We start from the raw sequence: 15,056 nt of genomic DNA on the forward strand, positions 1-15,056 counted from the left end.
TATTAAAGGGGAACATTATCACAATTTCAGAAGAGTTAAAACCAATAAAAATCAGTTCCCAGTGGCTTATTTTATTTTTAAAAAAAAATTTCAAAATTTTACCCATCATAGAATATCCCGAAAAAAGGCTTTAAAGTGCCTGATTTTCGTTATCTTTAAATCCATCGTCCATTTTCCTGTGATGTCATCCAGTGATATACATGCTATCCAGGCGAATAGCACAGCAAGATATAGCGACATTAGCTCGGATTCAGACTCGGATTTCAGCGGCTTAAGCGATTCAACAGATTACGCATGTATTGAAACGGATGGTTGGAGTATGGAGGCAGATAGCAAAAACGAAATTAAAGAAGAAACTGAAGCTATTAAGCGAAGAGCTATTGACGCTATTCGGCAATGTCTGCCTTATCATCGCCGGTAAAATGTGCAGACCAAACGATCGATTAGCTAGCAGTCATGCCGCGACCAAATATGTCTGATTAGCACATCAACAAAACTCACCTTTGTGATTTCGTTTACTTTATCGTTGGAAATGCATCTGCTTTGAGTGTCGCAGGGTATCCATACATCTCTGTGCCATGTCTGTCGTAGCATCGCCGGTAAAATGTGCGGACCAAACGAGGGACTTTTGCATCTCTTGACACTGGAGCAACTTAAATCCGTCGATTGGTAAGTGTTTGTTTGGCATTAAATGTGGGTGGAGAGAAAGGCTGGGTGTAAATATAGCTACAAATGTACATACAGCTAGCCTAAATAGTAGTGCTGTGAATCTTTGGGTGTCCCACAATTCGATTCAATATAGATTCTTGGGGTCACGATTCAATAATATATTGATTTTTTCGATTCGATTCGATTCTCGATTCAAAAACAATATTTTTCCGATTCAAAACGATTCTGTATCCATTCAATACATAGGATTTCAGCAGGATCTACCCCAGTCTGCTGACATGCTAGCAGAGTAGTAGATTTAAAAAAAAAAAAAAAAAGCTTTTATAATTAAGGACAATGTTTTATCAACTGATTGCAATAATGTAAATTTGTTTTAACTATTAAACGAACCAAAAATATGACTTATTTTATCTTTGTGAAAACATTGGACACAGTGTGTTGTCAAGCTTATGAGATGCGATGCAAGTGTAAGCCACTGTGACACTATTGTTCTTTTTTTTTTTTATATAAATGTCTAATGATAATGTCAATGAGGGATTTTTAATCACTGCTATGTTGAAATTATACTTAATATTGATACTGTTGTTGATAATATTCATTTTTGTTTCACTACTTTTGGTTTGTTCTGTGTCGTGTTTGTGTCTCCTCTCAATTGCTCTGTTTGTTGCAGTTCTGAGTGTTGCTGGGTCAGGTTTGGTTTTGGAATTGGATTGCATTGTTATGGTATTGTTGTGTAGTGGTTTGTTGAATTGATTAAAAAAAAAAAAAAAAAAAAAAAAAAAAGATTTTCTAAAAATAAAAAAAAATAAAAAATCGATTTAAAAAAAATGAGAATCGATTCTGAATCGCACAACATAAACGATTCGATTCGTATTCGAATCGATTTTTCCCACACCCCTACTAAATATCATGTTAGCATCGATTAGCATGCCATGCTAATCGATGCACATTCTACGTAAATCAACTTGAATCCGTCCCTGATCGTGTTGTTACACCCTCCGACAACACACCGACGAGGCATGATGTCTCCAAGGTACGGAAAACAGTCGAAAAAACGGAAAATATCAGCTGATTTGACTCAATGTTTGTAATGTGTTTGAGAAAATGGCGGATTGACTACCTGGGTGACGTCACGTTGTGACATCATCGCTTCAAGAGCAAATAATAGAAAGGCGTTTAATTCGTCAAAATACACCCATTTAGAGTTCGGAAATCGGTTAAAAAAATATATGGTCTTTTTTCTGCAACATCAAGGTATATATTGACGCTGGTGATAATGTTCCCCTTTAAAGACGACATCATAATGCTGATGAGCAGACGAGTGAAGGTTGGACATACTTGCACTGCTCGGGAGTGTGTTTGGCCTCATCGGTGCAGCGATAGAATTTGCCCTGGACACACGACAGCGTGATGATCGTAGCGACCAGACAAAACGTAGAAACATATTTCTGCATAGAAATCTCACCTTGAACAGTTGCACGCCGATGCAGGCAAACATGAACTGGAGCAGCGTGGTGACGATCATGATGTTTCCGATGGTTCTGATGGCCACAAACACACACTGGACCACGTGCTGGGGGGTTGAGCACGCACACACGAGGCGTCACTATCAAATATCACAAAAGGCGGCCATTATGAGCCACACATGCCTCTGTTTACCTTGAGGCCTTTGGCTCGGTTGATGGCCCTCAAAGGTCTGAGGACACGGAGGACCCTCAGGATCTTCACCACTGAGATAGCGCTGGAACTGCGCACACACACACGAATATTAATCAATGTGCTGTAGCATTTCTTCCAACAGGGGGCAGCACTATCAAAATGTTTTTGAAGCAATTCACAATTCACAATCGTCCCCGGCGTGGCAAAGTTGGTAGAGTTGCTGTGCCAGCAATCTGAGGGTTACTGGTTAAATCCCCACCTTCTACCATCCTAGTCATGTCTGTTGTGTCCTTGGGCAAGACACTTCACCCTTGCTCCTGATGGGTCCTGGTGAGCGCCTTGCATGGCAGCTACCGCCATCAGTGTGTGAATGTGCGTGTTAATGGGTGAATGTGGAAACACTGTCAAAGCGCTTTGGGCTCCTTAAAAAGGGGCAGAAAAGCGCTAGACAAGTACAACCATTTACCATAAAAAAAAAAAAGGAAAAGCTTATGACCTGGAAAAAGTGTAAATATTGTGATGCTACAGTTGTGATCAAAATTATTCAACCCCCACACAATTTTGGTGTTTTAGCAAGTTTGACATTTATTCCGTATTTTGTTTATAGTCATATCAAATAAAGATGTGTAAAATAGACAAATGCAACTTGAATTACAACATTATATTTTGTAACATACCAAACAATGTCATTTCTCTTAATATCTCATTGACAAAATTATTCAACCCCTTGAAGATCGTAACTCTTAAGAACAGAATTTGAATAAGGTCTTTTCAATCAGGTGTTGAAAACACCTGTAGATGTGATTAGAACCATAACAAGCAACAATTAAACTGATTGAAAAAGACTGTGACGCTCAGCTTCTTGTAGATGGTCAATGGTGTATTTGAAAGATGGTGAAGTCCAGGGAGTGGTCAAAGAAGTAAAGAGAGGAGGTAATTTCTTTTCATAAGAAAGGATATGGATATAAGAAAATAGCAAAGACATTACACATTGCAAGAGACACAGTTGGGAGCATAATTCGCAAGTTTAAAGTTAAAGGCACAGTGGAAACACTACCTTGGCGTGGTAGAAAGAGGATGCTGTGTGCAACGGCTGTCCGGTATTTGAAGCGCACAGTGGTGAAAAACCCCCGGGTAACAGCTGAGGAACTACAACAGGACATTTCAGAGGGGAGGACCCAGGTTTCGTCCCAGAGAATAAGGCACGCACTACGAGATGAAGGCCTCCATGCCAGAACTCCCAGGCGCACCCCACTTCTGACTACCAGGCACAAGAAAAATAGACTCTAGTATGCCACAAATCATTTGGACAAACCCCAAAGGTTTTGCGAAACTCTTCTATGGAGTGATAAGACAAAACTGGAACTCTTTGGGCCTATGAATCAACGTTATGTCTGGAGGAGAAAAAATGAAGCTTACAAAGAGACAAACACATTGCCTACTGTTAATCATGATCTGGGGCTGTTTCTCTGCCTTAGGTACTCGGAATCTCCAGCGCGTTCAAGGCATTATGAATTCTATTTCCTAGCAGGATATATTAGCTGCAAATGTCATGAAGTCAGTGACGAAGCTGAGGCTTGGGAGACGTTGGACCTTCCAACAGGACAACGATCCCAAGCATACCTCCAAATCAACATCAGAATGGTTGCAGAAGAAGGGCTGCAAGACTCTGGAGTGGCCTTCACAGTCGCCAGACCTAAATCCTATAGAAAACCTGTGGTGGGACTTGAAGAAGGCAGTTGCAGCACGCAAGTCCAAGAATATGAATGAACTGGAGGCCTTTGCCCAAGAGGAATGGGCTAAAATACCTGTAGATGGTTGCAAGAAGCTTGTGTCCGGTTATGTATCACCTTTGAAGGATGTAATTACTGCCAAAGGGTGTTCTACTAAGTACTAAAGATGCATGTAACTAGGGGGTTGAATCATTTTGTTAATGAGATATTAAGAAAAATGTCCTTTTTTGGTATTTTGTCAAATACAGTGTTACAATTTAAGTTGCATTTGTCTATTTGACACATCTTTATTTGATATGACTATAAACAAAATACGGAATAAATGTCTAACTTGCTAAAACATCAAAATTGTGTGGGGGTTGAATAATTTTGATCACAACTGTAACTGCTACACAACAAGATATCTTTGTGATAAGGTGAGTACTGACTGCAGGAAGAACGAGACGAGCGACACGCTGACGACGAGCAGATCCAGCAAGTTGAACCAGTTCCTGCAGAAGGAGCCCTGGTGCAGGAACGCTCCGTGGACCGTCATCTGGCCGCAGAGATAGACAGGAAGTTAGCGGGTACAAGACGGACTGCAGTCATCTTTTCCCTACCTTTAACAGGATTTCCACGGTGAAGATGGAGGTGAAGGCGTAGTCGGCGTAGCCTAGAACCTGAACACACCATGACATCATAAGCGCCATGAAGGGTGTCCCCAACTTTTTCACTTCCCATATGCTTTTGGAGCCTTGAGTATTGGCCGATACCGATATGAATCGGGTACGATATCAGCCGGAGCCTTGATTTACGACCGTTTCGGTTTACGAACCTTTGGAAGGAGCCAAATGTGCCTCTGTGTGCGAACACTTTTGTTTGTGTGCCGCTGGAAGCCCTGTGGGGCGGCATGGCGTAGTGCACGTGTGTCAAAGTCTAGCCCGCTGTGTAATTTCATTTGGCCCTTGAGGCAATATCTAATTAACATTAGAGCTGGCCCGCCGGTATTATACAACTGTGGTGCCGCTGTAACACCGCATTCACCACTAATACTCATACCTGCCAACCTTCCCGATTTTCTCGGGAGACTCCCGAAGTTCAGTGCCCCTCCCGAAAATCACCCGGGACAACCATTCTTCCGAATTTCTCCCGATTTCCACCAAGACAACGATATTGGGGGCGGGCCTTAAGGACATTGCCTTTTTGCCTTCTCTACAACCTGTCTTCACATCCGCTTTTCCTCCATACAAACAGCGTGCCGGTCCGGTCACATAGTATTTACGGCTTTTACACACACATAAGTGAATGCATGTCATACTTGGTTTACAGCCATACAGGTCACACTGAGGGTGGCCGTATAAACAACTTTAAGACTGTTACAAATATGCGCCAAACTGTGAACCCACGCCAAACAAGAGTGACAAACACATTTCGGGAGAACATCCGCACCGTAACACAACATAAACACAACAGAACAAATACCCAGAACCTTGCAGCACTAACTCTTCTGGGGTACTACAATATACACCCATGCTACCACCAAACCCCACTCCCTAGCGTGTTCAATATCCAAGGCAAAACTTGTTTGGGTCTTATTAAAAGGTTAATTTGTTCAACCCTGGCCCGCGGCTTTGTTCAGTTTTACATTTTGGCCCACTCTGAATTTGAGTTTGACCCCCCTGGCGTAGTAGGTAGAGCGGCCGTGCCAGAAACCTGAGGGTTGCATGTTCGCTTCCCACCTATTGAGATCCAAATCGCTGCCGTTCTGTCCTTGGGCAGGACACTTCACCCTTGCCCCCGATGCCGCTCACATTGGTGAGTGAATGATGAATGAATGATAGGTGGTGGTCGGAGGGGCCGTAGGCGCAAACTGGCAGCCACGCTTCCGTCTGTCTACGCCAGGGCAGCTGTGGCTACAGATGTAGCTTACCACCACCAGGTGTGAATGAATGATAGGTTCCCACTTCTATGTGAGCGCTTTGAGTATCTAACAATAGAAAAGCGCGATATAAATCTAATCCATTATTATTATTATTATTATTATGGGGATTGCCATCTTGATGACATCACTTCCTGTCTGTCACATACTGTTTACATATTTTGTGAGGAGTACACGGCGGCGCCATTGGCACACTTGATTGTCTCTCAAATATGGAAGCAAGAAGTCAACAATTGCAACCATTATTTAAAAAAAAAAGGACGCTCCTATAGTTGCTGACTTTGCCAAAGAGGTTACATCAGGGGTGTCCCAGCTATGGCCTGCAGACCAAATGCAGCCCGCCAACGTCTTCAATTTGGCCCGCAAATCATCATTCAATTATGTAAGGAATCTTGCCCGCAAGGGGATTTCATTAATTTTAAAGGCCTACTGAAATGAGATTTTCTTATTTAAACGGGGATAGCAGGTCCATTCTATGTGTCATACTTAATCATTTCACAATATTGCCATATTTTTGCTGAAAGGATTTAGTAGAGAACATCGACAATAAAGTTTGCAACTTTTGGTCGCTAATAAAAAAGCTTTGCCTTTACCGAAAGTAGTAGACGATGTGCTTGTGAGGTAACGGGTTGTAGGGCACCTCGCATCCTCACATTGTTTATAATCATAGCCTCCAGCAGCAAGAGCTATTTGGACCGAGAAAGCGACGATTTCCCCATTAATTTGAGCGAGCATGAAAGATTTGTGGATGAGGAAAGTTAGAGTGAAGCACAAAAAAAAAAGAAAAGAAAAGGCGACGGCTCCAGGCGGCGGCAGTGGGAGCGTTTCAGATGTAATTAGACACATTTAATAGGATAATTCTGGAAAAATCCCTTATCTGCTCATTGTGTTAATAGTATTTTACTGAGATTGTAAAGTCATACCTGAAAGTCGGATGGCTGCGGTGAACGCCAGTGTCTCTGAGAGAAGCCGAGGAGCCAAGATCACAGCTGCCTTTTTGAGCTGCAGGATGAGGCATAATCCACTCAAGTCTCCGGTAAGAGCCGACTTAATATCACAATTTTCCCATCTAAAAACTTGCTAGTTGACGTAGAGAAACATGTTCGCTTGACCGCTCTGTGTTAAAACTTCACAACAAACAAAGAAACACCGGCTGTGTTTCAGTTGCTAAAGTCAGCTGCAATCCACCGCTTTCCACCAACAGCATTCTTATTTGACGTCTCCATTATTAATTGAACAAATTGCAAAAGATTCAGCAACACAGATGTCCAAAATACTGTGTAATTATGCGATGAAAAGACAACTTTTAGCCGAAGTGGTGCTGGGAGAACATGTCCGCTCCAACCAATAACGTCACAAGCACGCGTCAACATAAGCGTCATCATGATGCAAAACAATAACTGTGCAATACGTTTTCATAACATGGTCACTACTGCTTACTTTGTCTTGTTATATTCTTATTTTACTGTTATATTTTTATTCCCATTGTTGCTTTTTATTTTTAATATAAAAAGCAAACATTTTTTATTTTTTATTCTTATTGTAATATTTCTCTATTTTGTTTCCATTTAAACCCCCATTATTTACTTTTTACTTTTATTTAAATTGATCTCAACTCTGTACACTGCTGCTGGAATTTTAATTTTCCTGAAGGAACTCTCCTGAAGGAATCAATAAAGTACTATCTATCTATCTATCTATCTATCTATATATCTATCATCATTCCGCGACGTTTTCAGCAGGATACCTCACGGGAAATTAAAAATTGCAATTTAGTAAACTAAAAAGGCCGTATTGGCATGTGTTGCAATGTTAATATTTCATCATTGATATATAAACTATCAGACTGCGTGGTCAGTAGTAGTGGGTTTCAGTAGGCCTTTGAGACTGCCTTTGATGCTGCTATTTTATCGCCATCAAGTGGTAAATACGAGAAATTCAGGTCAATTACCTTTTAATTATGCTCTGAATGGAACAGTGCGCAGAATATACTTATATGACCCAATGCAAACAACCTTCCCTGATTATGGTGCAAAAAAAAAAAGCCTATCAGCTGCATTCGGGCGGAAGGCGGTGTACACCCTGGACAAGTCGTCACCTCATTTCCGCGCCAACACAGATAGACAGACAACATTCACACTCACATTCACACACCAATGTAGTGTTGCCAAAACAACACAAAATGTTTTGTAAACTACTTGACTCATAGAGAAGAAAATACCATAACATTCACATGTTAACTGGCTGTCCAGATTTGCACATGTAAACACGCTGCAGGACTGCCTGTATCGCACATTTTACACGCAAGGCGATATCAACCTGTTGCTTGGTTTTTTGGGTAAAATCGTAGCGATATTTCATTTAAATAGCAGATCAGGACACCTCTGGATAGGACAGTGAATGTTTTATTGTTTTTATCTGTCAACATTATTAGTGGTTAGGCTATTTTTACACTTTTATAACATGCAGGACCCTTTACATGTTTTGTAAATCTCATATTATTGTTCCAGTTGAACCCCGGAACGGATCATTTTTAGGTTTGTATCACGAGAGAAGGCAATATAATTGATTAAATTAAAAAAGGCAGCGTAAATCTTTTTTTATTACTTTATTGCAATCACAAATTCATACAATATCTTGTCTTTTAACGTACCATTTAAAAAACAACAACTATCTTCTCGTAGCCTTTAGCTTGCAACAGAAGTCGCCAAACTAACGATCGCGATCTACCAGGTGATCTTTGGGACCATATTGGTCGATCGCAAAGATATTAGGAAAAAAAAAAGTCATAATTTGACATCAGCACGTGACAATCAGACCCGCGATCAGGCAACAATTTAACCACTGAACACGCCCGAATGCCTTGCCTCTCTCTATTTAGCCTCTCATTCCGTGGCTCTCGACACCGTAGCCCCAACCGTCCGAGCACGGCCACCCACTCCACCCGCATTGTTGCAGCTCCACATTATAGCATCCAACATCAAACAACTTTTCCCTTAGCCACAATCATCAATAATCGCCTGCGACGGGAACTAACAATAGAGTCTGTGAACATTGCTCCAAAGTATGGATTTTGTGTTGATTTATTGTGAATACTAAACTAAACATTGACATGTGCAAAGGCAGCAATATATGATAAAACAAGGCGGCGGGTAAAGGACTTCCCCGTTGATATCCATTTTTATCAAAGAGAAAGAACCCGTCAGGTGAACAGCTGATTTTACTACTTCCGACGCTGACAAGCATGTGACTCGCGTCCCATATGTGACCATAGGATGAACAAACATAATGTGGTACTAAGACTATAGTGGCCATAAACAGTTAGGGGGCTCTCTGTTGCCTGTGACTCGTTTGTTAGTAACCCTTGGCACATTAGTAAGTAAATCAATTTTATTTATAAAGCGGTTTTCACAGATCAACTTGTCAAATAGAGAGAAACAAAACAAAACAAGGAATCGATCTTGAGCTAAAGAAACTCAGGAAAGGACTCTAGAGCAGGGATGCCCATTATGTCGATCGCGAGCTACCGGTCGATCGTGGAGGGTGTGTCAGTCGATCGCAAACCAGTCATTAAAAAAATAAACCTAAAATTTGTGATCATCAATCTTTACTACAACGTCCCCTTTCGTCACTTGATTGACATACACGGCATGGCTTCTGAAATGACGCTGTCTGCTGCCAGATCATTTTTAAGAAAACATGACTGAGGAGGGTGAGAAACACTTTTTATTCCAACACTCTCGCGCCGTACCTGCTGTCAAAACCCTAAAGACAGACTGTACAGTTGCTGTCTTCACAATAAAAGCCCTGCTTCATCCTGCCTGCGCTAACAAAATAAGAGTCTCAGAAAGCTAGCGTGCACAAGTTTAGCAAGCTACGGAGTTGGCCGTCAATGTATTTCTTGCAAAATGTATAAAAACGAGTATGGAAGCTGGATGTGGAGAGGCGGAGTCGACGGGCTGACAGTGGGATAGGACAAACAGCGGCCCTGCCCAAGATGGCGGCCAGGAGGCGGAGCATGTAGCGGAGTGGAGAGGCGGGGCACGCCTGGAGCGACACTGCAGCCATCAGAGTCAGGTGCGTAAACGACACACCTGCTCTCAATCCCTGCATCTTCTGCTGCAGCTTAAAAAGGGGAGGAGGAGGAAGATCGTGGCCACCGAAAGGCGAGACGAGCAGGAAGGGAGGTCGTGCTAGAAATTTGCGCGACCGACTGGAACCACAACTTGTTAATTGAAAGAATAAACAAGAGTCAAACCTGCTACAATGCGTCTTGCATCGATGGTCACTGCTAACCACACTATGACGGCTGGAGACCTGTCACACTGGACAAATAGGACGCCAAAAACTAACCACTTTCATGTGGTATTGGACAGAGGATGACTTTTTTCTCCTCCATTCGAAAATGTGGACGTTATCAGCCATTCTGTCTGATTCCAAACAATGCAAGTCATCAGAATCAGGTAATGCACCAACTTATATTCTTGTCTTCATGAAACAAAAGAAATCTACATGTGTTAAACATGCTTGTGTTATCATTAAACACCTTTAACATGTTAACAAAAATGTCTCTTTCATAAGTAATTAAATATAAATTATAAATATGAATGAGGTAGATTCCTTCGACTCGTTCAATTGAAAAGTAGCTCGCCTGCAGAAAAAGTGTGAGCACGCCTGCTCTAGAGTCTGTCAAAATGGGAGTACTTGATCACATGCGTTGTTAAAGGCCTACTGAAATGAGATCTTATTTAAACGGGGATAACAGGTCCATTCTATGTGTCATACTTGATCATTTCGCGATATTGCCATATTTTTGCTGAAAGGATTTAGTAGATCATCCACGATAAAGTTTGCAACTTTTGGCCGCTAACAGAAAAGCCCTGCCTTTCGCAGACGATGACGTCACCCGTTGATGGCTACTCACCTCCTCACATTGTTTTTAATGGGAGCCTCCAACAAAAAGAGCTATTCGGACCAAAAAAGCCGACAATTTCCCCATTAATTTGAGCGAGGATGAAAGATTCGTGTTTGAGGATATTGATAGCGACGGACTAGAAAAAAACAAAAAGAACGCGATTGCATTGGGACGGATTCAGATGTTTTTAGACACATTTACTAGGATAATTCTGGGAAATCCATTATCTTTCTATTGTGTTGCTAGTGTTTTAGTGAGTTTAATATTACCTGATAGTCGGAAGGGTGTATCCACGGGTGTGTTGACGCCAGTGTCTAAAGGAAGTCGACGGCAGCTGTACGGACGGCACAAAAACCCCTGACCTCCGTTAAGTGGCGACTTTTTACCACAATTTTCTCACCGAAATGTGCTGATTGGGACGGCGTGGCGCAGTGTGGAGAGTGTCCGTGCGCAACCCGAGCGTCCCTGGTTCAATTCCCACCTAGTACCAACCTCGTCACGTCCGTTGTGTCCTGAGCAAGACACTTCACCCTTGCTCTTGATGGGTGCTGGTTGGCGCCTCGCATAGCAGCTCCCTCCATCAGTGTGTGAATGTGTGTGTGAATGGGTAAATGTGGAAGTAGTGTCAAAGCGCCTTGAGTACCTTGAAGGTAGAAAAGCGCTATACAAGTACAACCCATTTATCATTTATTTATTGAAAAGCGGTCGGGATCCATGTTCACTTGACCGCTACGATCCATAGTAAAGTTTGACCTGCGGGTATTTTAAACAAGGAATCACCGTGTGTTTGTGTGGCTAAAGGCTAAACCTTCCCAACCCCATCTTTCTACTTTGACTTCTCCATTATTAATTGAACAAATTGCAAAAGATTCAGCAACACAGATGTCCAAAATACTGTATAATTATGGCGTCAAAGTAGACGACTTTTAGCTGTGTGTGTGCGCAGCGCTAATATTTCTTAACAGTCCGTGACGTCACGCGTACACGTCAGCATTCTGCGACGTTTTCAACAGGACACTTCGCGGGAAATTTTAAATTGCAATTTAGTAAACTAAAAAGGCCGTATTGGCATGTGTTGCAATGTTAATATTTCATCGTTGATATATAAACTATCAGACTGCGTGGTCGGTAGTAGGGGGTTTCAGTAGGCCTTTAAGCATGTTTACCTTTTGTAAACATTTGATTTGACTTGACTAAAATAGGAGAAAAGACCAATTTTGTGTGTTTATTGGAGGACATTTACATGTTAGCTTGCAGGACTGCTGCTATCGGACATTTTACATGCCCATATATCCCCATACTTGTTTTTTTTTCACCCCATATCGGACCAATATCTGAAATCGATATCAAACGGGGACGCCCCTGATTATACGTATGCTGCAGCACAGTGATCAGACACTAATTGTGATCAAGCAGGTGACATTTGACACATGTCCGCCAGTCCCACTGACCGGCTGACCAAGTACGAAACAAATTCCTTTAAGTTGAGGCATCATTAGAGAAGTGTGTGTGTGTGTGTGTGTCACACACGTGCACTACACAACCAACATCTGTGCGCGCGTGCATGTCCGGGATTGCTCGGCGTTGCGTGAGCACAGCTGCTGCTCGCCGTGTGCGTGCGCGTTCAGACTGGTGATTTTTCTCGTCAGGGCACTGACCCACTTCTGGAATAATCTGCTCAAGCTCCGCCCCCACCCTCTCCACCAAGTTGGTTTAGGATCAGCCTTTCGCCGCCATTTTTGTTGTTCCCAGAATGCACCTGTGCGTGCGTGTGCCCGGACTTACGTTGTTCCGGAAGGAGTGCGCTCTGATGGGATCCTCAGCGGCCAATGAGCACGAGCTGAGGATGATGAAGACGAGGATGAGGTTGGTGAAAATATGATGGTGGATGAGAATGTGACACCCCACGCGGATTCTGGAGAGAGACACATACACACACACACACACACACACACACGTTGACGTCAAAACGGCGTACAGCCAGCAGCAAGTGTCTGCGAGGGGGCGTGGCCAAACTCACGGGTTGGTCTTGCTGAGGCAGAAGAAGGCGCTGCCTTCGGGGATGGGCGTGACTTTCTCTTTGGGCGGGGCCAGGTCAGCCATCTTCAGCTGGACGCCGCCGTCTGTCGGGGGCCATTGTGAGGTCAGAAAATATGTACTATATGACATCATCTCACCGTCTTCGCCTTCCGGAAGTTCCTCTTCTTCCTCGTACTCCGTGTCCTCGTCGATGTCCACCTGCGGACGCAATGTCAAGGAGCGACATGACACCCGCCATCGTCATCATCGTCCTCACCTTTACTTGCTCCTCCTCTGGCTCCTCCTCCGCCCCCGGCGTCTTCTCCCTGCACGCCAGACACAATGAAGCCGCGCCCCGACCTTTGACCTTTTGCTTGTCTGTGTCGACACTCACTCTTTTTTCTTGTCGTCTCCGTCCCCTCCCGCCAAGTTGTCCACGGCGATGGCCAAGAAGACGTTGAGCAAGATGTCTGAGCCACGTTAAGAAGTAGCGCTGCGGCAAAAAAAATATTTCACACCCTAAACCAGGGGTCACCAACACGGTGCCCGAGGGCACCAGGTAGCCCGTAAGGACCAGCTGGCCTGTTCTAAAAATAGCTCCAATAGCAGCACTTACCAGTGCGCTGCCTCTATTTTTAAATTGCATTTATTTACTAACAAGCTGGCCTCGCTTTGCTCGACATTTTTAATTCTGAGAGACAAAACTCAAATAGAAATTGAAAATATCAATCAATCAATCAATGTTTATTTATATAGCCCCAAATCACAAATGTCTCAAAGGACTGCACAAATCATTACGACTACAACATCCTCGGAAGAACCCACAAAAGGGCAAGGAAAACTCACACCCAGTGGGCAGGGAGAATTCACATTCAGTGGGACGCCAGCGACAATGCTGACTATGAGAAACCTTGGAGAGGACCTCAGATGTGGGCAACCCCCCCCCTCTAGGGGACCGAAAGCAATGGATGTCGAGCGGGTCTAACATGATACTGTGAAAGTTCAATCCATAGTGGCTCCAAGACAGCAGTGAGAGTCCCGTCCACAGGAAACCATCTCAAGCGGATCAGCAGCGTAGAGATGTCCCCAACCGATACAGGCGAGCGGTCCATCCTGGGTCCCGACGAGCGGTCCATCCTGGGTCTCGACTCTGGACAGCCAGTACTTCATCCATGGTCATCGGACCGGACCCCCTCCACAAGGGAGGGGGGGACATAGGAGAAAGAAAAGAAGCGGCAGATCAACTGGTCTAAAAAGGAGGTCTATTTAAAGGCTAGAGTATACAGATGAGTTTTAAGATGAGACTTAAATGCTTCTACTGAGGTAGCATCTCGAACTGTTACCGGGAGGGCATTCCAGAGTACTGGAGCCCGAACGGAAAACGCTCTATAGCCCGCAGACTTTTTTTGAGCTCTAGGAATCACTAATAAGCCGGAGTCTTTTGAACGCAGATTTCTTGCCGGGACATACGGTACAATACAATCGGCAAGATAGGCTGGAGCTAGACCGTGTAGTATTTTATACGTAAGTAGTAAAACCTTAAAGTCACATCTTAAGTGCACAGGAAGCCAGTGCAAGTGAGCCAGTACAGGCGTAATATGATCAAACTTTCTTGTTCTTGTCAAAAGTCTAGCAGCCGCATTTTGTACCAACTGTAATCTTTTAATGCTAGACATTGGGAGACCCGAAAATAATACGTTACAGTAATCGAGACGAGACGTAACAAACGCATGGATAATGATCTCGGCGTCTTTAGTGGACAAAATGGAGCGAATTTTAGCGATATTACGGAGATGAAAGAAGGCCGTTTTAGTAACGCTTTTAATGTGTGACTCAAAGGAGAGAGTTGGGTCGAAGATAATACCCAGATTTTTTACAGAGTCACCTTGTTTTATTATTTGGTTGTCAAATGTTAAAGTTGTATTATTAAATAGAGGTCGGTGTCTAGCAGGACCGATAATCAGCATTTCCGTTTTTTTGGCATTAAGTTGCAAAAAGTTAGCGGACATCCATTGTTTAATTTCATTAAGACACGCTTCCAACTGACTACAGTCCGGCGTATTGGTCAGCTTTAGGGGCATGTAAAGTTGGGTGTCATCAGCATAACAGTGAAAGCTAATACCGTATTTGCGTATGACGTCAC

At 43.2% G+C, this 15,056-nt stretch overlaps 1 protein-coding gene across 2 annotated transcripts in view; it reads right to left on the minus strand.

The window, feature by feature from the left end:
* cacna1fb (calcium channel, voltage-dependent, L type, alpha 1F subunit) overlaps positions 1-15,056 on the minus strand; it is a 74,474-nt gene that overhangs the window by 26,759 nt on the left and 32,659 nt on the right. For both annotated transcript variants that reach the window (XM_061889959.1, XM_061889958.1), the window contains exons 18-27: positions 13,308-13,383; positions 13,191-13,239; positions 13,072-13,132; positions 12,915-13,017; positions 12,680-12,809; positions 4,661-4,720; positions 4,490-4,596; positions 2,329-2,416; positions 2,135-2,242; positions 2,008-2,060 (exon numbers count right to left, since the gene is read on the minus strand). In XM_061889959.1, the coding sequence (XP_061745943.1) occupies positions 2,008-2,060; positions 2,135-2,242; positions 2,329-2,416; positions 4,490-4,596; positions 4,661-4,720; positions 12,680-12,809; positions 12,915-13,017; positions 13,072-13,132; positions 13,191-13,239; positions 13,308-13,383 (835 nt within the window). The remainder of the gene's footprint in view (positions 1-2,007; positions 2,061-2,134; positions 2,243-2,328; positions 2,417-4,489; positions 4,597-4,660; positions 4,721-12,679; positions 12,810-12,914; positions 13,018-13,071; positions 13,133-13,190; positions 13,240-13,307; positions 13,384-15,056) is intronic.

Source organism: Nerophis ophidion, linkage group LG27 (genome assembly GCF_033978795.1).
Source record: "Nerophis ophidion isolate RoL-2023_Sa linkage group LG27, RoL_Noph_v1.0, whole genome shotgun sequence".
In the NCBI taxonomy this organism is placed as follows: domain Eukaryota; kingdom Metazoa; phylum Chordata; class Actinopteri; order Syngnathiformes; family Syngnathidae; genus Nerophis; species Nerophis ophidion.